The 26,803-nt window shown below is 45.6% G+C and overlaps 1 protein-coding gene across 4 annotated transcripts in view; it reads left to right on the top strand.

Annotated features, from left to right (window-relative positions):
• Nucleotides 1-26,399, top strand: part of LOC135387929 (centrosome-associated protein CEP250-like) — a 30,846-nt gene extending 4,447 nt beyond the window's left edge. For 2 of the 4 annotated variants that reach the window (XM_064617149.1, XM_064617148.1), the window contains exons 6-20: nucleotides 1,956-2,079; nucleotides 2,733-2,826; nucleotides 2,891-6,631; nucleotides 7,958-8,540; nucleotides 9,370-9,634; nucleotides 10,327-10,618; nucleotides 11,944-14,547; nucleotides 15,622-16,272; nucleotides 17,475-17,678; nucleotides 19,416-19,567; nucleotides 19,628-19,978; nucleotides 20,845-21,047; nucleotides 21,984-22,151; nucleotides 25,640-25,689; nucleotides 25,776-26,399. In XM_064617149.1, the coding sequence (XP_064473219.1) occupies nucleotides 1,956-2,079; nucleotides 2,733-2,826; nucleotides 2,891-6,631; nucleotides 7,958-8,540; nucleotides 9,370-9,634; nucleotides 10,327-10,618; nucleotides 11,944-14,547; nucleotides 15,622-16,272; nucleotides 17,475-17,678; nucleotides 19,416-19,567; nucleotides 19,628-19,978; nucleotides 20,845-21,047; nucleotides 21,984-22,151; nucleotides 25,640-25,689; nucleotides 25,776-25,898 (9,605 nt within the window). In that variant the 3' untranslated portion in view covers nucleotides 25,899-26,399. The remainder of the gene's footprint in view (nucleotides 1-1,955; nucleotides 2,080-2,732; nucleotides 2,827-2,890; nucleotides 6,632-7,957; nucleotides 8,541-9,369; nucleotides 9,635-10,326; nucleotides 10,619-11,943; nucleotides 14,548-15,621; nucleotides 16,273-17,474; nucleotides 17,679-19,415; nucleotides 19,568-19,627; nucleotides 19,979-20,844; nucleotides 21,048-21,983; nucleotides 22,152-25,639; nucleotides 25,690-25,775) is intronic. The other 2 variants (XM_064617150.1, XM_064617152.1) reach the window with 2 other exon arrangements.
• Nucleotides 26,400-26,803: the final 404 nt, after the last annotated feature.

The raw sequence follows: 26,803 nt of genomic DNA, 5'->3' as shown, positions 1-26,803 counted from the left end.
CTTTGCATATGGCATGCTCCTTGTTGCAGGTTGTCGGAGCGAACCGAAAACCGAAAAAAACACGCTATTTTGGTGCGAACCGGAACGGAATCGAAACTGTATACATTTTTTTCGCTAAGGAGGGAAGCAAAAAAATTTATTTAACGGTTTTCGGTCCAAGAAAAAACTTTGCCGGTTTGGACTACGAATGCACTCTAAAAACAGAACTTCACCGCATAGCTCGCTGTGCGCCAACCATTGCCAAGAACGATAGGGTTATCGCTTCTAATTCGAGGAGAGAAGGGGGCGTACACCTTTTTGTGGCAATTTGGATATATGGTAATTAACACAAAATGGCGTTCGCATCCGGCTCTCCTTGAATCAAAAGCGGTAACCCTATCATTCGCGGCAATGATTGGCGCACTACGTGCTATGCGGTGAAGTTCTGTTTTTTGAGTGTAGGCGAATGAAACTGACGTCGTGTGTTCTGAAGTCATGTCATGGATACTTTACGAGGGTTACGGTTACAGTGGAATGTATGTCGGTATACTATGACTAAGGCCCTTCCTTTTCTGCGATTCCGCGATTCTGCAAAAGTTTGCAGAATTGTGTGTCTGCCACGGAATATGAGGCTTTGCGCAGAATTTTGCAGAAACCGCGTACTCAACTCAGTTTATGCGCGAGATGAACGGACTTTGCTCGCACCGGGTCGGCTTGCGTTACAGCGTAGATGAGGCAACCAGAAAAAGCCGTGGTATGGCCCCATCTGTGTGCTGGAACAACCCTCTAGCATATTGGGATTCTGGAGTAGAATGCAAACGCTGACCCCTGCTTTGGTGTCCATAGCTGTCAAGTACCTCTGTGTGACAGTAAACTCTGCACATGCAGAGAGGTCGCGTAGCAAGTACAATTTGATAGTCGGTGACAAACGTCACTCCCTCTCGGAAGAAAGTACAATGTATCTCGTTATGCTAAGTCGCAACAGTTTTTGGAGTTGTAACTGTGTTCCTCCATGCTAAGAGCTAACAGAGAGTATTTTCTGTCTGAATTAGGGCAATTCGCCTTTTACCGCGGAAAAATGCAGAAATCATAATTCCCTGCCGCGGAATTCAGGATTTGCCGCAGCAGAAAAAGAAGGGCCTTAGCTATGACCCTTAGGCTCCCTTTGTAACGTTTTATCGTTCACGCACATATATTTAGAGGTACATGTAACTGGTTGTGACTCTCTACCAATGTGCCGTAGTGTTCGTTTTAATTTCATCCGCCCAAACTCTCCTCAACTAAACAGCGACCCAAGGGGGCTGCGTAACGGCTTCTCTGTCGGTAATGTCACGCCCGCGTGGGCAAGCGCGTGCAAAGTGGCGCCTCTTTTGTGCACAGGACACGAAGAAAAAAGGAAACGGAGCCATCGAGCGCGCTTGTGAGTGAAGGTGTTCCTCGAATTGCGTTCTACTCGTGCGGTGGTGCTTGCTGGCTAGGAAGCAGCAGCAGACATTCGGATGGGACGCGATCGCACCAATCCAGCAAGAAAGTGCTTTATGTACAAAGAAGTCCGTCTGTATCATGCGCTTCAAGAAAGGAGAAAGCCTATTTGAACGCTACTATCAGTCACCTACAGGAACCAGGAGCTACCAATTTCACAGCTGCTTATTAATATTAAATACCATGTATGCGGAATAAAGGGATTTACATTTTGCAACATTGATTTTTTTTTCTGGGAAAGCATATGCAAACCAGTAGCGGAACTGGTTAAAACCGGTATGAACCGTTATTTTATTGCTCCGGAGCAGAACCGGTACCGAACCGTTTATGATAGAACCGGAACGAAAAACGTTTCGGTTCGACACCCTGCGTTGTTGACAGTATTCATTATGTTCTATTGGTCCGAGGCATGAAACAGGGGTGCAAACGTACAACAGCGTCATGTGGTTGTGCATCTTATAGTCGTTTCTTACGTTTATTATATCTGTCTCCAGAAACGGGCAAGCTTCAGAGAGAGCTGGATGACATGCGCATGCGCACTCATCAGGAACAAGTACGGCTCGAGAAGCAGCTGGACAGCTTCAAGTCCCAACTGGAGAGGGGCGAACAGCAAAAAACGTAACCCTAACATTTTTCTCATACTAGTGTTTGTTCTGAAAGGGTGTCGAACATTTACTGTGTGTGTGAAATGCAAAGTAACCGACATATACGTTAGAGCCCGAAGTTTTAGGGCTTAACCCGATCCTTCCCCGAATTTGCACCCCGAATTGAAGGCTGCCTGTTTAGGGTGAATCCCGATTTTTACCCAGAAAATTGCCCTCACTAAGATGTCTGTAGGAATGCTCACTAACTTGTTCAGCAGCAAATACCGTTACATCACTGTTTGTACCAAACCGGTACGGCTAGTTTGAATAACTGAGCCCGATTTCTACCAGAATTTAGCATACTGCAAATTTTTCCACCTGAATTCGCATGAATTTAGAGCCCACGTTTATTTACCAGATTCCTCAGCTTTTCTTGCCTCAGCTTTTATTTCGGTTTAATTCTTTTTGTATGAATTTTGTATGATACGAATTCTTTCCGCTACCCCGTGAGATTCGTATCATCGAGATTCGCCTGTAGTACTTTTCGGGTGAAAAAGTTAGCTACGTAGATTGTCGGCCAATGTCAAATGTAGTGGTGTCCGTCCGTCCCTTGGTTGGGTTTCTGGATGTGAGCCTTAGAGCACTGCATCCAGCCTCTGCAGTTGACGTTATTCCTGTTTTGTGCAGAATGATAACTGCCGAGTTAAACCACACCCTGTCCACGGTGAAGGAAAAAGAAAACCTGGTGCAGTCATTGGAAAGCCAGCTGCAACGACAAAAAGTATGAACGTCCGTCGTATATCTGTTGCCCTAGCAGCGGCTGAGATTGAAATTTTCTCCCTTAGGCGCAGGAGCAAATTGACAAGGCCAACTCTCAGAAGCAAGCAGATGAGAGAGTTAGAAAGGAATCCGAGAAGGCAGACGCTTTGAGGAAACAGATGGAGGACTTCAAAATGTCCGTTGCTCAACAAGAGACGACGGTGAGGAACTTAAAGCGTGACCTGGAAGAGGCGCTGAAGCTGAAAGACGAACAGCATGCAAAGCTCCAACAAGCAGAGAACCGTTCAGCAGAGCTGAAGACAAAGCTTGAAGAGAAGCTGTCTGCTCTGCAGAGGGAAGCCTCAGCAAAGGAAAAGGAGCTTTCAGAAACAAAGAGGGCTCTGGCTCAGAAGGAAGCAGAAGTCAATGACCACCGTGACAGTGCAAAGGCACTCAAAGAAGAAGTGGGAAGGCTGCGGGAAAAGATTGCTGAGAAAGAGTCGGAGTGCAAGCAGAAACAATCCCACGAGCGAGAGCTCGAGGAAAAGGTCAAGATCTTGCTACGACAACAGGAACAGGCGAAAGAGGAAATACGTGAACAGAAGAGCGTAGCCTTGAAATTTGAACAGGAACGACAATGCTCGGACGCAAAGAACAAGGCACTGGTTGCAGACATCGAATCAAAGTCTCTCAGGGTTTCTCAACTTGAAAAGGAACTGTCGTCCAAGGCATCGTCCCTGTCCGAATTCTCGAAACTTCTCGAAGAGCGGAAGGCGGAAACAGAGAAGCTCCTAAAAGAGAAGCAGATACTGAATGAAGACACGCAGAAGATGATGCAGAACATGCTCGAACGGCAAGGTACCATCGAGAGCCTCGAGCAGAACTTGCGGACTTCCGCCGAACAGCATGCCGCGACGGAGAAAGAGCTGTTGGCCTCGAAGCAAGAACTCTCGGAAGAGTGTGAAGCCGCGCGGAGGGTTTGTGAAGACCTCCGCAAAGAGTTGCAGACGCTGGAGAAGTCGCAGGCTGGAAATGATGCCGAGTTGGCAGCAGCTCGGAACGACATGCTTCAACACGAAAAGAATATTCTGCAGCTTACTTCGTGCATCAACGACTTGAAGGAAGCCGCAAACGTGAAAGACTCGGAGCTGGAATCTCTGAAAGCAGATGCGAGTCGCGCGGAACAGAGCCGCAACCTTCTGCTACAGCAACATGACGCAGCTGTTTCTGAATTGACCAGGAACGTTGAGGAGTCACTGAAGTCTAACGAAGAGCTTCGCACAAACCTGAGCAAAGCTGAAAGTGACCTGGCGGAGTTGAACAGGCAGTTTGAGGAAGTGCAGCACTCGAAGGCGAAGGAGATTGCTGGAAAAGAGAAGGAACTGACAGAAATTCGGACAACACTGACACAGAAGAGTGCGGAGGTCGATGAACAAGCCAATAGGGCGAGAGCCCTGGGAGAAGAGACTGAAAGAATCCGAGCTCGACTCTCAGAAGAAGAAGCAGTGCGTGCCAGAGTGGAGTCGGAAGTTCGAGAGGCGGAAGAGACGTTGAAATCTGCGTCGCAAGAGTTGGACAGGGCTAAGGAAATGCAGCGTTTGCTGAGGGAAGCTGTTTTGAAATGCCAAGAAGAAAACGGCGGAGCTTGCATCGAGGGCGAAGCATCGTCACTCAAAGATGAAGCTTTCGTGTCTCAGGTCACTAATCTAATCGAAAACCAAACAAAGGGCAACCATATTTTACGAGAAAAATGTCAGGCTTATGAAGAGAGATTGCATCACCTGACACAGCTGGTGCAGGAGAAGGAGAGCTGCATGGACACCTTGGAACAAAGGTTGCACGAAGCCGCGGAACGGGAGGCAGACACAGAACGTTCCGTCGAAGAGCTTCGCGCTACAAATGACAAACTTTCAGAGTTGCTTGCCCAAAAGGAAAGAGAAATCGAAGAGGGAGCCAGCCTCAAAGAAAAGCTGCAAGAAGTGGAAAGCATCTTGCACGCTAAAGATGAAGAACTGAGGACGGCAATGGCCTCGTTGCAGCAACTCGAAGAGGAGGTCGTGCGCTACAAGTCTCGTGTCAACCAGCTGGAGAGCATCCAGACAGCACTGGATGCCGAACTAAGAGAGTCAGAGACATTGAAGCTGGAGCTGACGCGCATCGAGCAAGATAGCGAGTCTGCAAAAGCCCAGCGGGATGCAACGATTTACGCACTGCAGAAACAGCTGGAGGAGCTGCAGAAAGCGGAACTGGATTTCACGGAGCTGAAAGAGAAGCTTATGGGTGAAAAAGCATCCTTGGTGAGCAAAATTGGTGCGGTGGAAGAAAGCCTTGCAGAAATGCGAGCAACCTTGACTGAGAAAGATGAGCAGCTCAAGGAAGAAACTGTCAAAGTGAAGGCCTTGGAACAAGAGGTCGACAGAGTGAAAGCAGACAAAGATGCTGAAGTCTTGGAGTTGCAGCAGAAGCTTTCAGTGGCGCATGAAGAATCTGAGCGCACTAAATGCACTCTTGAGAAACGACTAGAGGAACTGCAGAAATGCAACGACGAACTTCAGAAAGGTGAAGTGAACTTCGCTGAGCTGAAAGAAAAGTTCATGAATGAGAAGACATCGCTGGTCGCCCAAATCGACGCTATGGAGGAAAGAGCGGCAGAAATGAAAGCGACCCTGGTTGAAAAAGGCGAACAACTTCACGAACAAAGTCGCACACTAAAGGACCTACAAGAAGAAGTTGAAAAAGTGAAAGACGACAAAGATGCCGCGATCCAACAGTTGCAGCAGAAGCTTTCTGCATTGCTCAAAGACATGGAGCAACTGAAAAACCTAAATTTTCAACAGACAGAAACACTTGCAACTCTGGAAAAAGAGAATCGCCAACTTAACCTCGATTATGAGGCAACTCTTGCCTGTTCTGAAGCGAAATCCTCGGAGATAGCCGAGCTGCAGAACGAACTTTTGGCAAAGCTGTCTTCTATTGCGGAGCTGGCGGATGTCCTCAAAAGCCAGGGCGCGGAGAAGGAAACGTTGCGCAAAGAGAAAGAGGCACTTCAGGATGACGTGCGCAAGTTGATGCTACAATTGCATGAACAGGAAGCTGTCGCTGAAGGTCTTGCGCAGAAGCTGCGTGAAATGCCCACGATTGAGGCGTCGCACGAAAACGGGAAATGTGGTCGGCCGGAGTATGAGCGAGAAGAAATGAAGTCGTCTGCGGAAGAAAAAGCGGTGTTGAAGTCTGCTTTGGATGAAAAAGAAGCCGAACTGTCGTCTGCACTCGCGTCCCAGTCTGCTTTGAAGACTGAGCTTCTGCAGTTACAGGCTCGCATCGCGGAGCTGGAAGCTGAACAGGAACCTCGTAACACTTCGAGTCCGCGTTTTGAAGAACCTCAGCAGGAAATCTGCAACCGAAACGCAGAAATATCGTCTCTCGAAGGCGAAGTGGCAGAATTGAAGCAGACGATTCGGGATTTGCTCTGCAGAGAAAATCAGCTGGCGGACGCCGAAGCGCAAGTGGCGGCCTTGCAGCACGACCTGGCTGCCTCAGAGACACAGCTTCAGCAGAAGGCCGCAGAGGCGGAAGAACTCGAGCAACGTCTCGCGAGCGCGGTTGGAGAGCTGAGGGCCACGGAGGAGCTGAAGCAATCGCTGTGTGAAAAGAACGAGCAGGTTGACTCGCTGACAAGACAGGTCTTGGAACTTGAGGAAGCGCTACGACAGCAGAAGGACATTGAGGACGCGCTGAAGGAGGAGACGGAATCCTTGAGGTCTGCCCTCGAGGAGGCGAGGATTAAAATGGCGGAGTTGGAGAAAACATGGCTGGAAAAGAATGAGGTGAGTACACCTGTCATTCGTTGGAACAATTTCGAAAAGCGGGCAAATGCTCTGAAGCGCAATTGGGTTTATCGCCATTCTGCAAGTGGGCTTCGCCTCATTACATCCAAGAGCTGGGTGAAGCCCACTTCACGTCACCAGCATTGTTTTTTTTGTGTATGGCTCCATTCTGTAAGTCTGCTTCATCTCAGTACACTGGTGTTTTAGGTGAAGCCCACTCTACAACTTCTGTGAGCTCTTGGTCGACACTACTCTGGGAACCGCATATTCCAGTAAATGTACCGAAAGCTTTCAGAGTTACGTTTAATAACGGATGGAAATGTGTGCAGTGTGTAAAAAAAAGTGCAGGAAATTTACAGCGTAAACATAGAAATGAGGAGATGCACACAAAGCAATCTGCATGGAGCATGTTGACAAATTCTCAGTGCAGTTCATCCCACTAATGCGGTCTACCGTACACAACACAGATGGACCATCTCTTACGACATATTATGCTGGTTGAAAAGGCGTACACGGTTGGAGCAGAATATCATCGAATGAGCACAACATCACAAAGTAATTATGTGGATCCGATTCGCAGTGCAAGCGAAATATTCATAAACTATTCGCAATGGAAATTTTGCTATTCGCACAGGTCTTATGGTGATGGATTTTCGGACATCAAATTTTTGTGGAAATTTTGTGAAAAACACTGCAGTTTTGTCTGGAATATAGTGTGTTACGACCATGGGCTTGGGAATTCATGAGAAAAAATGGAACCTCTGCTTGGGTGATTTTTGAGTTCGGTTAACAAAATTAACTGATTATTAACTAATAATTAATTGCACAAACGAAAGGAAAGTTAGGTAACAAGTGAGCTGGTGGTGACGATCCACGACTTGAAAACCCGAGACGAGGTAGAGGATGATAGCACACAAACACGGAGTCCGTGTTTGTGTTTGTCTGTTGTCGTCCCCTGTATCGTCTCGAGTTTTCAAGTCATGGATAACAAAATTAGCCTAAGTAATATGTGATGCGAATGTAAAGTACTATAATGTGTGGCAAAAACCTTTATGAGTGCATCCCAAGTAGTTTTATATCGTTGTGTTGCGAAAGATATTTAAAAAAATGATAAGGCATTCTCTCACCGTTATTGTTGAGCCAAGAAAGTTCCATTCATTCACTGGGCACCCTGTATATCGAAGGCGTTGCATGAAAAATGAGGCATTGTTGAAGTTTACCAAAACATGACTTGCAAAAAGCAGTTTGGCAATATTTAGTAGCAAAGCAATGAAAGCACTGAGCATGATGAATGGTTCACATTCCTTCTCCTGATAACAAATGCAGGAATGTGCCATCTACCAAGCGAACATCTCCGTCCTTGACACAAAATTGCAGTCTCAATCTGATCTAATCGATACGCTCAAAAAGCAACTTGAAGGGGCCGAACAGGATGCATTCGACGCCCGAGAAAGATTGCAGACGGAAATCTGCAGAAAGGAAGAACTGTTGCAGACGTACGAGCTCAAACTGCAGCAACTAAACTCGGAAAAAGACGCCGCCCTTACTGCACTGAGAGAGGAAACAGACTCTCAAGAGAGGAGTAGAGTCGATAGGCTTTTGACAGTCATCGCGGAGTCCGAGAAGGAACTCGTCGAGCGCAATTCGGAACGCGACGGCCTCTACCTCCAGTTGATGCAGATCGAAGAAGAGCTTCGGGAGAAAAGCAGGGAAGGAAGTGCAGGTACGCCCAATACGTCGTGCCTGGTGGAAGATGAAGAGCAGGCGGCGACCTGCAGCCTCAGATGGGTGGAGACTGTGGACGACGTCTTGTCCGAGCTTTGCAAGAAGCTCGTGGAAGCCCGCCGTGAGATGGCGCTATGCGAAGAGAAGCTTTCCGAGGATCGGGCAAAGCATAAGGAACTGCTCGGTGAGTAAGATTGGCCGCCAAGAGGTTCTTCCGCTTAACTACCAAATCTTAGCCACAGCAGATTCATCTTATAGCCTGCGGTAATATCATATTCGAAGTCTTGTTTTAAACTCTCGCGGGTCAGATGTACTCCATCACTCCCCTGTGTGGCGGTGCGTCAAATCACCAAATAGTGTGGCGTGCACTTTTTCCTTTCTTTCTCTTTGCAGTTGAATTTTGCGCCTTCCATCTCGACTGGTCCATTTCACTAGTGGACGATTATTCTCCGCGGCCAATAAAAAGTGCTGGGAGGGGTGACAGACTCGATGTTACTGTGTGCCGGGAGCAGCAAGGGCGAGGTCGTCACCTCTGCACACACCCCCTGTAAACTAATTATCTTCGGAAACTCGTGCCTTGCAAAGAAAATATTTTGCGTTTCTTGAAGCGCAGTAAAACCACCCGGTAAACTAAGTTATGTTGCAGTGGCCGTCAAGAGCTCTTTTTCTAAGGCACTTTTAGCTTTTGCCCCCTCGACTTGCATTGTCATCATTTTCATAAAACGAAAAATAAAAATCCAAGTGGCGAGGTTACACACTTTGCACTCAGCGCTGCCCCTCACCACCTTGCGTGTTCTGCTATTCGCTTTCCTCACAAAAATCTTCCCTTTCACACGATATCGCAGAATTTTACCTTCTTTCACATTAAGAAAACGTAACATTTCTAACATTAGGCCCGATTTCTACCCCCACCACCCCGAATTTGACTTGGGAAAAACGTAAAGCTCGGAAACGCGAGTGTTTAATAACACTCAGTATGTGATGTATGGTGATCAGTACTTGATTTTATGCAGAAAAATGCAAGAATGACGGAAGAACCCCCGAAATTGTCCACCTAGAAAGTCGCATTGTGGAACTGATGTGTGACCACGACAGGCTAGCCAAAACGCAGCATAGGATCTACGAGACGGCTGACATGATGTTAGAGATGCTGCACAGCAGAGTGGAGAAGGTCATGAAATTGAGGCACTCGACGGAAGCAGACGACAGCTCTGTGTTCATGAGCGTCAACAACACCATGGGAGATCAGAGCTTGGAGTGGAGTTACAGCCAAGACAAGTCAGTGAAACTATTTTTATCACCTTCATGTGCGGTATCGTTTAGACAGTGGCGTAAGCGTGAGGTACCGCATCTTTGCAGACGTCGTGGAGGTGCGCAACAGAGATAAAGGTGATGTTGAGGGTTGTTTTGAGATGTGGTAAAACTCTATTTTCAGTAACTAACTGTAGTTTTTACAGCAGTAGCTTTTACGGCAGAATCACTTCTTCAGAAATCTATGGGCGATTTTCGTTTGCACAAGACACGTGAACGGTCTAAACGATCATCATAACATCGGAACTGCATGTTCTGAACGGTCTAAACGATCATCATAACATTGGTACTGCATGTTCTTTTAGCCTTTCTCTTGTCAGTGATGTATTTTTTAGAGGACAAGGTTGAGCTGTGATTTTTCATAAATTAAAGTTTGGTGCGCCTCGAACATGTCCTGGCATCTCGATAGAGTGTCGCGCACTAAAATATTTGCGAATTCGGGCTCAATACAAATCAACAGATAGTCCAGGAATTCTACAAAATGTGGCATTGACGAGGGTAAAGCAAGTAGAATACGCCAGTACTTCTGTTTTGACGATATTTTACGCCGTTTCTGAGCGGTGTGCGAAAAAACTTTCTCTATTGTCTTGCGAAGAAGTGATTCCCCCTTAACGGGAAAGTTGTATCACAAAGCCATTTAATTGTAACATCTCCTCCAGTGCCATGCAAGAAAGACTCTTGTCGAGAGGTACAGACTACAGAGACTTCTCACCCATCGGGAGCAACATGGGCAGCGATGTGTGGCTGCCGTCTCCCACCCGACGAAAGCCCATTGCCTCTCCCGCGGAGCACGTTGACATGCGCTCAGAAGTGCGTGTCAGCTGTCGCGGACCCGTGGAGACAAAGGCGTCTCTCCGCATCACTTTCATGCCCGAGGATGGTGCTGGTGACAGCAGCGTATCATTTAACGGTGGCGACTCCGCATGCTACGACTTTATATTTGAGGCAAAGGTTGGCTCACCTACTCTTTCTTTCTTCCGCCGTTTTTTTTTTTTTTTTGTGACGAAGCGATGCTTGGCTTCAGTGAAACGCGGTATATGTGGGGTTCTTTGTTTTCGGGTGAAATTCGATTTCTCACAATAGTTTCACCCCAGCGCAAACAAGTTTTCAAGAATTCGGGTAAAACCCAATATCTACCCGAAATCCTTGGGATCCTTCAACTTGTCATTGTCGGTAAACCGTCGAAAAAGTGAGTCGTAATATTAGCAAAGGGAGCTATTTGTGACAACCTATTTGTCCTCCCTTTGTGATCCCGTCCTGCAGGAGCCAAAGACGAGCTTTTGTGGAGCTCGTGCAAGCTTTCGAACACCGCGGTCATTCGCTGCCCCAGTACCGAGTGAAAATATAAAGATTACTGTTTTTGTCCCAGTGTCACAGCAGTGGCTTGTTTGGCTTGTTGTATGCCTTTCGTTTCACTCAAAAATTCCCCGATTAGATACCAAACAGAGATCATAGCGCCGGGTTTCTCCCTGAATTCTTGAGTAAATACCACCAGATTCTCCCTATCGAATTTGGAAAATCATAAAACCCTAAAACTAAGAATCCTATGTACCCCGTTTTCTTCTTTTTTTTTTTTTTTTCGCATGGAAAATATTTTTAAGTTTCCCTAGACTACTGGCACGATTAGTATTTCGCGCACACTTAAATTCACGACCCCATCAATCAACCGTCTCCAACAAAGCTGGACTCCTGAAGCCACCGCGGGCTTCGTGGCTCATGGAAGTGTACACTTCGGTCAGGCAGTGCCAAGATCTGATGTGATCTGGATGTGAAAAAGTTGGAATTTGTCCCCATAGCATGCAGGTCTGCGCAATAATTTGTCAGTGCGATTTAACGTGCATACAAACTACATGTCAAGTATCCTGTAATAAATAGGTACTTATCCACTTGTCATGTTCACGGGAACTTAAAATCGCGACTTTAGGAGCACTCACGAAAAATACGAAAAATAATTCCGCGTGAAAAACGAAAAAAAGACACACTTATACAGTATTTAGTACTTGCTGAAGCCGCCATTTTCATAAAGTAAGTCCTCGTTTTAGCAAACAAAAAGCCTTTGAACTTGCCTGCCGACATGGTGACATGCTGATCAGGGAACGGGAATTGCGAAAATTTAACTAACGCTAATACGCACAGAGCTCTTCGGTGAAGTGGCTTAGCAAAATAGTGGTGCCAGAATGACTGACGCTACCGATACTGTAAAAGAAATTTTCTTGTCACAGATTGTAGTGAATGCGGAGCATAGTAAACTTAAACTGCTCTTCTTGTCACCTTAGGAAGAGGCTGAAAGACGTTGCGAAGATCTTCAACGTAACATAGAGGCGTTGCGTAAGGAGAAGAAGCAAGTCTTTGCTTGTTTCAACGAGCTCGTGAACGTTGTTTCTTCGCTGTTAGTAAAACAGGATCCCTGCGGTGTTTCCGAGAAAACCTGCGATGTTGCAACTACAAAGGAGAAGTGTGACCAGCTGCTCAGCACAATCAACGCACGTCATCAGCACTTGCGCTCAGAGTTCAATACCGTGCGGGACGGACTCCGCCAGCTGTGCCAGATATTCGGAGCCGACGTTGACTTTGACCGGCTGCTTGACGTGGTGACACCCGTGAGGACAGCCGAGATTAAGATGTTGTACTCTTTCATTGACGAGCTCTATCTCGAAAGAGAGAAGCTCGTGGCAGAGGTTGTCGAGCTACGATCCCAATTACTGCACCTCGACCGGGTAGCGGGAGGCTTACGAGAGGCGGTGTCCCTGCACGATGACAAGGTCGCGGAGCAGACGGAGAAGATAAAATCTCTCGAAGCGCAACTGGTCGAGCTCAAACCGATGGCGTCCGAAAGCTCTCGACAGGTCGCGGCACTGCGAGCCGAAACTGAGTCGTTGAAGAAGAAGCTCGACTCCCATACAGCAACAACGAAGTCTCTAAACAGTGCACTCGAAGAAGTGGAAGAACTGCTGGAGCAGACTACGAATGAGCGTGACAGCTGCATTAAGGAAACGGCGGCTGTTAAAACTCAGCTTCAGCAAGCTGAAGAGAAGGCTACGTCGCTGAAGGAGCTTGTCTCGGACCGCGAGGCGCGAGTATGCGAGCTAACGATGCAGGTGCAGTCTATGCAACAAGAATTGCGGGAGAGATCATCGAGAGAGACGACGGCATCAGAGAGGGCCGCCGCTCTGAACGACCAGTTGCTGAAGCTGGAGCGACAGCTGAGCGACGTACAGGATACCGCAGCGAGGAGGCTGGAAGCTTTACAGGCAGAGGCCGACGCTCTGAAACAGCAAAAGAGTTCTCTCGCAGAAAAATGTGAAAGTTTAACATCCGAGTTGTTAGACCTCCAAATAAAGGCCACGGACTGGGAAGCGAGAGAACTTGATCATGAACAGACAGTTGAGGGACTCGCCCTCCAGCTGGAGCATGTCAAGGAAGAAAGAAACACCCTCTCCACCGAAGTCGGTGACCTCCGCGAAGCGCAGCTGCAGGCAGCCGCGGAACGAACTCGTCTCGAGCAGGAGAAGTTCGCGGTGCTGAAGCAGGCGGAAGAACAAGAGCAAGAGCTCCTTCGTCTTGATGCTGTCACTAAGGAAAACAAATCGCTCAAAGAGGACTTGGAACGGACGGCACAGAAAGCTTGGCGGGTTGATGAACTCTCCGCGAAGATATCTGGCCTGGAAGAAGAGAAGGCGACGCTGGAGGAAAAGCTGAAAGACATCGAGGCTATCGAGAACGAGTTGCAGACGACGAAGAAGAAACTTGAGGAGGCCGAAGAACTTTTCCAAGATAGGGCGTCACTGTTGACCGTGAAAGAAGAGGAACTTGCGGAGGCGCTGAACAGGAATCTGACCTACGAAGAGAAACTGGTGGAAGTGGAGAGAAGACTGGCTGGGGCTGAAGCGAAATTAGCCGAGTTTTCGGAGATAAAAGCGAAACTTGATGCTGCTGAATCCAAGAACGTGGACCTGACGAGACGCTTCGAAGATCTCCACGAGGAGAACGAAAACTTGTCTCAGAAGATCGAGAGGTCGACAAATCACGCCAAGGCGCTCGAACTCAGCAACAGGGAATATGAAGAAGCAGCCCAGATTCTGCGGAACGAGCTGGACACTGAATTAGACAAGGTATCGAAGCTTTCCGCTGCACTATCGGAGTTGAGCAGCCAGCGCAGCATTCTTGAGGAACAGTTGAGGAACCTGCAGGTCCAGTACGAGGAACTGATTAGACGCTCAACAGAAGAAAAGAGCTCCCTCGTCAAACTTCACAACGAAGCAACGACCGAAGTAGATGACATGAGAAAGGAGGTCATCTCCTTGGAGTCAACGAGATGCTGCTTGGAATCGAGGCTTTCGGAGATTGCTGCAGAAAAGAAGCACCTTGAAGACTCGTCAAAGACCCTGCAAGAGAGAATCGAATCTCTCGAACAGCAGAAGACGTCACTGGAGTCCGAGGTTGCGTCGAAAGAGCAAGAGATGCAGCGTCTTCTCGGTCAACAGAAGACAACGCTAGATGAGTTGGATCAAGCGGCGGTGCGTTCGGCGCAGCTGGAGAAAGAGTCTGCGGAGAAGGATGCAGAGCTCAACACGTTGAGGCGCCATCTGGAAACTGCGCAGGCCTCGGAATCAAGTGCCTCGCAAAGGTGTCATGCTCTGGAAGGCAAGCTAGCAAATTCAGAGAAGGAGATTGAAAGTCTCAAGTCGGCACTCCTGGAACTGGACGTCGCAAAAGCAACGTTGGCCTGCGACTTGGAAATTTCTACGGCACAGAGAGAGGAACTGGCTGAGGGGCTGAACCGCATGGAAGCCGAGTTGAATCACTTGAAGGAGCTGCACAGTGAACAGCTGGCGGAAGTTGAGAGATTGAAGCAGGAAAAGGAAGCGATCCTTGCAAAGGTGAGTTGCTGTAACGGATGTTATCATAGCCATCTGCTGGGGAAAAGCTGTGCGATACATGTATTAGTACATGCACAGCGGTGTATGATCAGTGGTGCTAAATCAAGTCTATGCCCATGTTGGATAGTGCATGCTGACCTTAGTAAGCTTACTAGTAAGTTTGGTAACGTGTTGCAACGGCTGCTTTGGCTAGTCTAAAGCTGAACTTCTATTCCACCTCCTCACAAGCAATGCATTAGAAGTTCCGCATTGAGTTTGAGTGTGTCTTGTGTCTGCATGTAGGGGTTCCTGGCTAACATGCACCAATATTTTAGTACTTTGGCTAAGGCTTTCCTTGGGGGGGGGGGGGGGGGGGCAGCAAATTATACCTTATTTTGAAACACCTTCTTTGGGTGTGTCTCAAGCACCGTATCCATTTAATTAGGCCCAGTGAAAAAGAATGCTGGGGACACACAACCGTTAACACAACATCCAATTCGTTTCATTCTCGTAGAGTGCTCAGTCTTTCTTTAAATCTTGGTACATGTTAGCTTGGACATCCTGTATTAAAGTGTCGAGCACTGTAATGTTATCAATATAACATATCATATCATCATACATATCAATACATATCAACATATCAATATATCTCCGTAATGTGACCCGTATCTACTAATTATAATTAGGGTTCCAGGTTTTCTCGTATTATAATTTTTTAGACTTTCCAAAATGCGGCAGAAATGAACGCAACACCAAATTACAATATAATACAGGATTGAATCGTCATATAACATCGTGAGACAACAGGATAATAATCTCTTTGTCACCATTCTTCGCAATACCTCGCTCTACCTCGGAAAATATAATCACTGAAAATCAGAAACCCTAACCATAACTGAAGGCTCCCTAAGTGTATACGAATACATCTCGTTGTGCGTAAATTCTGTATATATCAGTGACGTCTGTAGGAAAAAAGTTTAATGAGCCGCAGACGGCGTAAAAAAGCAGTATTGAGTCGTCCTTCTCAAAGAAAGGAAATTGAGTACCAGACCGACACATAGACCTGTCCCATAACGTGCTTCGGAACGTGTGCAGGCAGAAGATCTCTCCAGCAAGCTTTCTGCCAGCAATGCAACGAGAGAAGAGCACCTCACCAGAATCGGCTCGCTGGAGTCGACAAAGCTCTCTCTGGAGTCCGAGCTCTCCTCGAGTAGAGTCGAGAGGGAACGTCTCGGAGAGTCGTTGAAGACCCTGGAAGAAAGTGTTGCAGCTCTAGAATCCGCAAAGGCCACACTGAAGGCCGAGGTTTCTCGTAAAAAGGAAGACATGGGAAACCTGTTCGACGAGCACAAAAAGACGTTAGCCGAGCTCGATCAAGTTGCCCTGCGTTCCTCGCAGTTGAAGAAGACGCTGATGGAGAAGGACGCGGAGCTAAGTTCACTTAAAGAACAGCTCGGAAGTGTCACGCTGGAGAAAGAAAATGCGTCGCAATCTTGTTCCTCGTTGGCATTAAAACTCGAAAGTGAGCAGAAGGAAGTAGAAACGCTCAAGTTGAGGCTAGAGCAGGTCGAGAGTTTGAAGGCAACATTGGCTACGGAACTGGAGTCTAGTGCGTCACAGAGGGAAGAAGTGGAATCGAGGCTGTGCACGACGGAAGCTGAGATGAGCCAGTTGAGGGAGAAGTACAACGGGAATTTAGTGGAAATTGAAATGTTGAACAAGGAGAAGGAGTCCAGTGTTGCTAAGGTGAGTTATCTTTAAGACGGCGATTTACGATGGCCGCATCGTGAAATTGTTTATCAGAAGTTATGACGCTTTATCGCGAGTTTATCCGCGTTAATGTGAAAGTCAAATACTGTAAACATATTTTTATTAGGATGTATGTGTAGCGATATATATTAGGTTTTGAGGATTTCGTGACTGCTAAAAAAATCGTGAAAAATTCCGCTCTTGAGCGCAGCTTAACGTTTATCCTGCGAAAAGAAACGACCCTGCAAATGCAAAATTAAATACTACGAATAACGGAACTCGCAATTCGCAAAAATTCGTGCAGCGCGAATAAAAATACGTTTACAGTACTTGCGTCAGTGTGAACTTGCGTTCCAAGTTTTACGGCGGAGAGGGTAATGGATCCGTAGAGAATCGACACTGCAAATATCGTAACTCATCTGGCTCTGACATCACTGCATGCATTTCCACCAATTAGGCAGGGCGAGGGAGGTCGCATGTTAACCAATAGGAATGATCGTAGCTCTCTCTCTCTCTCTTTTGCTGTCATAACTCCACGTGTACAACACCCAGAATGATGATTCGTTTTTCTTCAATACGGTGATGTACGATAGAATACGTGCACAATGCAATGAACAACGTGTATCAAAGTGTAACAGCTCCTTTAATGCCAAGAGATGCAGTGTTGCACGACCAGCACAAGTAGCGCCGTTGTTCTTTTTGTCCTATTCTGAAAGCAAACAAATTTTTTGTCATAGTACTTATGAATGAGTGCTGGTGTAAGTTAAACTCCAGTTCCTGGTGAGGTCAGCTCAGGATGCATACTACCCTCCCACCCCCCCCCCCCCCCCAAAAAAAAAAAGTTGCAAAAAGGTTATGCTGCTTAAGTTGCTTGGTGAGATGCTTAAGTTCAATGCTGAGTAGAGCCTAAGAAGTTGTGCTAATCTATTCACCCCTTAACACCTAATCTATTAACTTATGAAGTAATTTATTACATAATGTATCAGGAATTTGATCCTGCAGCATCAGCCGTGAAAGCATAAATGGCTCTCTACGGCAGCCCTGCTGCTCCCAGCATTCTCTCGAGCCTTAATTTACACGGGTCATAATTAAGGGATCGCAAAAAGGAGAACAAACAGCCCGTCCACCTTTTGTGCTCTTTGTGCAATGTTTTGCCGACGACCGGTGCTCCAAGTGGGATCGCTCGGCTTACTTTACAGATGGAAGCCTTGGCCAAAAAACTTTCCGCCGCAAACAGCAAGAGCGACGAGTACCGTCTCAAAGTCAACACAGCCATGGTGGCGGCTAAAAAGCACGAGCGCGAGAGGCACACGCTGGAATCTCAGCTTGGCAGCCTAAAGGAGGAAATGGCTCGGATGGAACAGAGCTGTGCAGAAGGCGAAAAAGCGCTGCAGCGAGTACAGGTAAGGCACGGGGCCATGGATGTTGGGGGGAAAGGGGAGGGCGACCGCCGTCCCCCATTTGGCTGTGTTCCTTATGTAAAAACCCTGTCTCCTGGCTGATGATCCCCCATGACAGACCCTTAAAGTAGCACAGAAGTCATTTTTAACACCCAGTTTTCTTCCTATAAAACTGTTAAGTAGGCCAGTAAGGTGCACCATGCGAAGTAATTTGCACCACAGAGTCATAATTATCGCAGAAATTGAATTTAAAATACGCCGCAAAAAGCGAACGGTGGTGGAGAGCAGTACCAGCCTGTGATCTGCCTGGAACCTCGCGCTGACGCTATAAGGAGAACGCTCGCTGATTGGCCTAGAGAAACGTTGTCTGCTACTCTGCTGTCGGGGTTCTGACGAAGCCTTTCTCCTTGCTCGGTAATGCTTCGGCCGCTCCTTCTATCCCCAATTCTCCGGGAGAACTGGCAAAACACGTTTACGGCGGCAAAGGGACAAGGCGCTAACCCCCCACTGACCGGCGAAGCAGAACGAGTTCTCCTTATACCGTCATCGGTGATGTGGCACCATACCTCCTCATCCTCGTTATAGCTGGAGTGGCGAGTTAAGGGTGAATGCGCGGAGCTATGTTTGCGTGATTTTTTTTCTGGGAAACGAATTGCACACATCAAAACCTTTCGCGCTATTCGGTATAATGACACACACACTTTCATCAGATGTCTTAATCTGAAATTTTTTTTGGATGGCCCTCTGTACTCCTTTAAATCCGCCCCTGATCAGTGTACTGTCATGACTTTCATGAAAGATGTGGTCGATACCAGTTGGGCGTAGTAACTACATTAAGGTAGCTTATAACTGTAACTAAGTTACGTTTACGGCATTGCAGCGGTACGATTTTTCGGACCCCGATTTTTCGGACACGCTATTCGGACTGGTTCGCGGACCGGCTGCGGGTCCCAGAGAGTGGATGTATAAGAACTTCCAAAAATTCGGACGCCGTGCAATCCCGTCGCTTGATATTTCGGACTCTGTTTTCCAAGCCAGCGAATTTCTCTGTTGGGGTGACGGAAAATATTGGTATCATTAGAAATTCGTATCAAAAGAAATCAACGAACTAAAATTTTGATGAAAAAAAAAAAGGCAATGATTATTCATTTTCCATTCCTCTGAGTAGAAGTCTGTCGTAACGCTTTTGTGTCTTCGTTTTTGGCCAATGGCTTGATTGACCGAGCAGTGCTCTCCGCCCGCGAGTCGCGCGACTGCGCTGTAAGGCGAGCTTCACCTAGAGCTCGTGGGCGTTAGGTGAAGCCAACTTGCGGACTTGGTGACGGTGGTGTGTCTGTCAGTGTACAGTGACGAAATGTCGCTTCGGGAAATGGAAGCCGATCTTATCAGACAGAGCTGGATGCACGTTAGGAAAGCATCGATACATTTGTCCAGACTACTACAGGTTTTCCTGGTGATCTTAATCCAAGTTCTAGCTACATTAACCCATGCCCCATAAAGTTTGCATGGCACGTGGATTAATTTCGATGGCGCTTGGATTAAAATCACCGGGAAAACCTGTAGTGCTTAGTAAAGTTTATTTTGAAGCAAAATTTGTTTTTTCGGGCTGCTCGGTTTGCGCGATCTCACCGGGAATCCGAAAAATCTGACGGCGACTGTAACTGTAACCAAGTTACTTTTACAGCATCGCAGTGATACGAGTAGAAGGTGAGCTTGTGTTTGTAACATCGTGCGGTGCAGGAATTAGAAGCCGACGTCGAGAAGTACCAGAAGGAGGCTGCGGAAGCCTGGTCGAACCTCGGCACTGTCAGCGACGAATGCAAGAAATTCAAGGACTCCACCGTGTGGCTGCGGACGCGCTTGCGCGTCTGCAAGGAGCGCCTGGCTGAGATGTAAGTAGTCATCTTCAGTAGCGCGGAAGAAAGTCCCTAACAGCCACATTGCGCGTTCAGGGAAAAGCAGACGCCATCCCAGTCGCGGGAGGCGCCCAGCTCGGGAGGGATAACCGTTACCACTGAGACTGTGACGTCTGCCACTAAGAGTGTCCACCGGAGCCCCTCTAAGCAACGGTACACGGTGACCATCTCGGCCACGGCGACCTCTCCCGCGCCAAAGACCGCCGGGGGTGCCGAGGAAGAGCCTGCCAAGAAATCGATCTTCACAAATGTCGCCCGATCTGGTTCACAGGCTCAGAAAAAGACCGGACCAGATCTGGAGGGGCCAGCGAGCAGGCCAACCCGCTTGACACGACAGACGAGCGCAAGGCTTGGAGCAACACAACGAAGAGAAGAGGTTAATACCAGGTAAAGTAAATACTACACTGCATAACCAACAACACCGAATATCCTCTGGATGTACGAATAATATCCTAACAGATTCGTACGTCCGATGGATGTCACTCAGATATCCCTCGGACGTGCGAATCCGTTAGGACATTATTCGTACATCCAGAGGATATTCGGTGTTGTTGGGGATGCCTTCCGTAGTAAATGCTGCGTGCAACAACATGTTTGGTTGACTAATCATTTTCGCATGGCAAACTGTGTAGGACTACTCGAGCACTACTTGAGACTTTCTATATATGTGTCCTTTCTATGTGTTCCAGCCTCAGAACGTCAATTGCCATCATACTCAGCAGGTTCTGTGTTAAATTCAAAAGTGGTAACCATCAGAACTAGATTGTTTAAGTTTTTAAGTATGGCTGTGCGAACATTTGAGTTCTCGAATTCGAATCGAATATCAGTCACTCGAAGTATTCGATTTGCGAATCGAATATCTAACATTCGGTTCTGCGAATATTCGACTATTCCACGAATATGAAGGACACCACCCCGAAAGTGGGCTTCACCTGATGCTTCCCTGCATGAGGTGAACCCAGCTTTACAAAATCGCTAGTTCTGCAGGACCAACACAACACTGGCGGATGGTTGTTGTTCAGCTCGAGTAACATTATCCGAAGTTCTTGTCAATAAACGTTGGAAAAGGACTTGTCAATAAACGTTAAACTTGCCCCACCGGTTTATGGACATCTCGCTGAGAAAAACTGGCACGTAGCTCTCTGAAGTTGGGAATGCTTTATACCCCCTTACTGCACAGTTAAATATTTGAAATTTGATAAAAGTCTCATTCCTCTACGCTTTACTTCCCCGTTTTTTTTAACCGTCTTCAGCCATCCCATTAGACCGTCATCCGCCAAAGTAAAGGATGAAAAGCCTTGCTCATCACAAGCAACAGCAAAGGGTGAGAAGGCGAGCTCCTATTTGGCAACGCGGGAAGCAGCGAAGAGAAAGATTGTGACATCGGGATTATCACCTGGGAGGTCTCCGTACAGTCCGCAATCCAGGCTGAGACGGCGTGAAGACAACGTACGAGGTGTGTATGTCATTACGGAAGCGTTCTGTCCTTGTAAACTACTACTGGCATTTAATCTTTGACCTATTTATGTTGTTTGCAACCGACACTTCTTCTGCTGACCACAGTGAACAATATTTAGCAAAAATGTGTGCGATGATTTTGCAAGAAAAAGCCGTATTTTCTTGTGATACAATGAGAATTTCGTCAGCATGTCAGTGAGGCGTTTTGGAGGGGTCTGTCTTTGCAGTTTTATCCATTTTTTCTGTCATATTTTCTCAATTTTTTTTCTCAATTTTCTTTTTCTACATTAAAGAGTAGTATTTTCTTGTCGTACATGATTTTCCATTTTCTCCATTACATTTTCTCACTATTTTTCCTTTTTTTTTCTCCATTTTCTCTATGAAATTTTCTGTTTTTATCAATTTTTCCATTTCCTTCATTTTTTTTTTCTACATTAAAACGCTGTATTTTCTTGTCATACAATGAGAATTTTGTCAGCATGAGAGTGAGATATTTTGGAGGGATCCCTCTTTGCACTTTTCTCAATTTTCTCCATTAAATTTTCTCACTTTTTTCATGTTTTTCTCTATTTTCTCTATTAAATTTTCTGTTTTTCTCAATTTTTTTTTCTACATTAAAAAGCTGTAGTTTCTTGTCGTACAATGAAAATTTCGTCAACATGTCAGTGAGGTATTTTGGACGGATCCCTCTCTGCAATTTTCTCCATTGAATTTTTCATGTGAGGCTGTGTGCTTGTAAGCGTCGTAAACAAAAGGGTGCCCATTTTGCAGTGCTCAGTTTGTATTACTGAAGTCCTCGCACAATCAACATAATAGTTTAGATATGGAGTCGTACAAAATCTTTGGAAGTTTTTCGACATTTACCTTTAATGTGTTGTTGCCCCCATATCTCCACCTTCAAAATGTATGTCCTAAATCGGCCTGACAACCATAGATCTAGAGAACGAGGAACGTGTCAACCCTACGGATAAGGAGGACAGGAGGTCCCCCGACGCATTCACGAAGGAGGACAAGGACATAGACAGGGACATGTCTCCCAAGCGACCTCGAACCAGGAGCCTCGGGAGGAAGCTGCAGGACAGCCGCGTGCCCCTAGGGATTGGTTAGTGCCTCGCAGTTGGCTAGCTGGATGGCAGCAGCTTCGCTTGTGGCTCTGGCTTTGGCTACTGCACATTATCTACCTTGGCTGATTTTCCTTGTGGGCACATTGCTTTGAACAGGGAGAAAATGCTTGCATGTGGCATGAACATTCACCAAGCCTGAGCCTTCAAATTTGCTTGCCTTTGTTTTTTCTAACCTGCATGTTTGCTGAAGTGTAGCATCACAATTATTCTGGTCGGGGCCCTTGGCACAGGTGAATGAATTGGAAAATATAGGTGGAAGCCTTTAAAGTGCTTTTTAGTGCATAGAGCTCGAGGCTTTACAACTTCAGGGCGTGTGGAAGATTTAAAGAGATTGAAACATCTAGATAATTTATTATGCTAAAGAACAAGCTTTTGGATGGAGTCTGTCCTTCATCAGGTGTGATACATTGAACACTTGGTAGAGATATTTATGCTAACAAATATGGACATTAGTATAAATATCTGTACCAAGTGTTCAGTGTATCACACCTGATGAAGGATGACTCAGTCCGAAAGCTTGTTCCTTAGCAAAATAAATTATTTAAATGTTTCAATCTCTTTAAATACTCATCTTATTCACTTGTGAGTGTTAGACTTTTCCCATTTTTGTGTGTGGATTACTGTAACTGTAACAGTACTGTTCTCTTTCACTTTGCACTCTAGTTTGACATGGATGATGTTAGTTAAATGATAGCTAGGACAGGTAATGAGATCTGGTAAACATCGCTTGGTAAAAAAGATGCAAAATTAGATATGTATATGAAGAGAATTGATTATGGGAATTCCATCTGTGGCAGCCTTCAGTAGATCCCTGAGTATTAATTGCCAGCAGATGTCCTATTTCTTTATTTCTAACTTATTTCCAGTGTTGAATGTTGTATTATTCTAGAAAATTCTCACGAAGGTGGAATATTTTCTTGAATATCTCGAAGAGTATCAGTTGAGGTGGATCTGTCGATCCAAATGCAGTTGAAACTGTGTTGTCAGCATTTATTGTTAGCCCAAAGAGGTTTCTTGCCACCTGCACTGCACATAGGTTTGCATGCATTCTGCTGAAGCATGTTTTGTGGTGTTTGCATCTTGTCTTTGTGGTTCTTGTATGCTAAGACTTCTTTGAGCCTCTAAATATGATAGCATGATAGCATTTCTGGAGGTGGTGGTCCTTACTTGAGGTGTTTCCTGTCTTGTATGCGTCATTGAGCTTGAGAACAATGCTTTGCTTCACTTTCCCTGAGTGTCATTCTTTGTTGCAAAGTGATCAAAATGCCAACTCGAAAAATTGTTTGCTGGCAAAGCAAGTATTGCCAGTTATGCAAGGGGAACTCGTAGCATGCATCGCGCTGATGTGGGATACTTTGAGTCTTTTTTTTTTTTTTTTCTATTTGGATGTGAAAATGTATGTTATAAAATAAGACAAATTTCTTCCAGAATGCAATCACCAGTAGATTTTAAATAATATTTAAAGATTGTAATATATTTATTGGAGAAGGTATCATAATTCCTCGAGTCTAAGGAGCGGGACAGCGACAAGGGTGACGCGGAACGTGACGAGATGGACTGTTCGGTGTCCCTGTCCCTGTTCTGTCCCTGTCCCTGTCCCTGTCCCTGCCCTGCTCTGCTCCTCAGACTCGAGGAATTATGCTAACTTCTTCAGTCACACACGAGCTTGCTTGCTATCTGTTCCTGTGTTTGACGATATCTATTGGGTGGATACTCCTTCAGGGTGTCTGCCAAGCTAGGAAACCGATAATTGTCAGGAAATTTTGACGCGACTGGCAAAGCCGAGAATTTCAGGAATGTTGACAAAAAAAACTCTGCAGTCAGGGGGTAAATCGCAGAGGAGAGCCATGCCGCAGCAACAAAGCCGCGTGTAACGATGCGCGAATACGACAAGCTCGGAGGCATGGGTGTAAGTGATAAATAAGTGACCGTTGGCAAATCTGACACGGTCCGTAAATGAGCCACAGTACGAGTACGAGTTCTCCAACAGTGAAGCAAACATTTTTATTTAAAGTAAATTTATTTATTTTTATTTATTAAAATGCTAATAAATAAATTAATTTATATGTGTTTATTTATTTGTTTATTTTACATTTTTATTTTAATAAGGTTATGTGCACGATGTCTTAGCAAGAAAAAACCTTCGCTTATTGGAACACATTTTTATTTTTACTTTTATTGTTATTTACACTTTAATTTATCGTACTTGTTCAAATGCAACAAATTATCTGCCTCGACGTAGGAGCAGACACCAAGTTCCCTTTTCGTTTGATCAGGGAATTCGCTTGAAATAGCCAATGAAAAAAACCTGGAACAGTCTGGGAATTTGAAGGCTACAGTTTGGTAGACACCCCGGTGTTTTCTGGAAACATACATATACAAATAAGTATGCCGAAACTCTATGACTTCTCTGCGTGTTTGTTTATCTAGTGTGCCGCAATCCCGGCTGCCATTTTTGCTGTGTGAGTAGCTCGGCACGGTGTGTGCTCGATAAACAAACACTCCTTTTGTTTGCAGCCGTAGAGCTTCGGCTTACATCTTTGTGTGGGTACTTTCTGGCTCTGCATTCTGGCTACCTTGGAACACTTCAAAATCATAGCTAAACCAATTTGTAGCTGACATGTTTTGCCATTGGAACAGCTCAGAGGCCAGGAATAGGCGTGTCTCGACGATAAAACACCTTCCAATAGCATGACATAAAATAACATCGGGACTTCACATTTTGGCACCTATGCGAGTCCCATCAAGGGAATGTTGCGACCCAGCTGGTCGACCTGTAAATGTCCTATCGTATATATAGGCATAACAGGCATATATGGGACATATAGGCATATATAAGGCATATATAGGCATATATGGGATATATATGGCATAACATTTCGGTAGATAGCCTGGATGTTTTTTGGTAGACCCCATCTTTCTAATGAACATTTTAGCTTTTGGATGAATTCTAGTTTCTTCCGTGCGCTTCCCGTCAGTTTTCGCGATAAAGGCATCAAAGAATGAGGGGGCCTATTGACACCATCTTGGCCGTCTACAGGAATGTTGCACCTCCTTAGTACCTAGATATGTAAATTTATTTATTTATTTATTTGTGTATTATTCAGTAACCCGAAGGACTGTGACTGCCATTACATGGGTAATACAAAATATGAAACACAATGCAGTACATGCTAATACATCATTAAGAACACAAATTACTATATTGTTAAGAAGGCTTCATAAATATAACTAATACTCGCTTCATACAAGTAAGGCTACATGAATTATATTGTACATTATAATTATTATGATGATAAAATTATTAATGATATTTATAATATTAATAATTTCTATTTATAAATAATTATTATTCTATGATACATTAAAATTGGCCAGGTTGTCAATTACGTATGTTTTATCTAATGGCAACACAAAACAAACTAAACATGATCGCTTATGCTTTTCACTCAATTATTTGTTTCAGTCACAAGCTCAACTGTCAACACCCCACCAACATCAGCCACATCAAGAAAGGTAAACACTTGATAGCTGATTTGGCACAGGAATTACACAACACTTTCATTTCATTTTCTATTTTTTCTTCTTTTTCACATCAACAGACTGCCACGCAGACAACGGCGGATGTTGCCCCGGTCACCTCCGCGCGTCGTCGTCTCCGGTCTTCATCTCGATTGCAAGATGAGCAGGAGAAGCAGCTTGAAGAGAGATGCAAAGTACAGTAGTGAAATCCGTCGAGGATGGTTGAGGAATTTTGTCATCTATGCGTAGTTCCTGTAGTTTTCTACACCTTTGTAACATACTGGGCTGACCTTTTTCTTTTTCTTTCAAATGCCTGCTTTTTTAATTATGCAGATGAACTTATCATTTTGGACATGATAAGGAGCCCACAAGGAGCCTTCAAAGGGTGCCCTATGTTGTGACCAGTCCCATATCCTATCATAGTATACCCATTGTAGATAGTACTCCATCTGTACCATTGATAGCAGATGCTCATGTGCTGAGTGTTTTATTTATCCTACCTGATATGCTTTAACTGTGCACATACTTTGTAATGTTGTCTCAAGTGCTTTTCACTGCTGCTTCCAAAGGTTTGCAGCAAGAGGAGCTTATTGCATGCATTTCACTGGGTGCAGTACTTGCATGCGTTATGACACAGCAGTGCTTATTGATATGTGGCATTTTAATCTTTTAATGTATAAAGTCTTTGATCATAGTCTCTCTTTTTTGTCGCATTAAAGCAAATGCTTGATATGGAAGCTAAGCACACATTCTGTCAGCATGACTTTTATGAAAGGAGGAAGTCACTGAAAAGGTTAGCCGGCGGTAGGGTTAGCCACATCTTCTGGATTGCTGGTGGATTCGGCTAAGCTGATACTCCTGTTAGACAGACTAATTTAGCGTCATTTTCAACGACTGACACTTGCACTTGTCAGTGTCACTCATGTGTTGTCACAAAAAACATGTCCTCGAAGTTTTCACAGGCTATTAATGGGAGTACATTAATAGCCTGTGAGCTAATAGCTCTCATTCATAGCCTGTGAAAACTTCGCGGTCTCGGCAATCTGGCAGCAGCCATTTTGTTGTGGCACACGTTTAAAGTCAATTTGTCTAATGTTGGAAGAAGATT

The sequence above is a fragment of the Ornithodoros turicata genome, chromosome 3 (assembly GCF_037126465.1).
Source record: "Ornithodoros turicata isolate Travis chromosome 3, ASM3712646v1, whole genome shotgun sequence".
In the NCBI taxonomy this organism is placed as follows: Eukaryota; Metazoa; Arthropoda; class Arachnida; order Ixodida; family Argasidae; genus Ornithodoros; species Ornithodoros turicata.
This window is presented reverse-complemented; position numbering and strand designations above follow the sequence as displayed.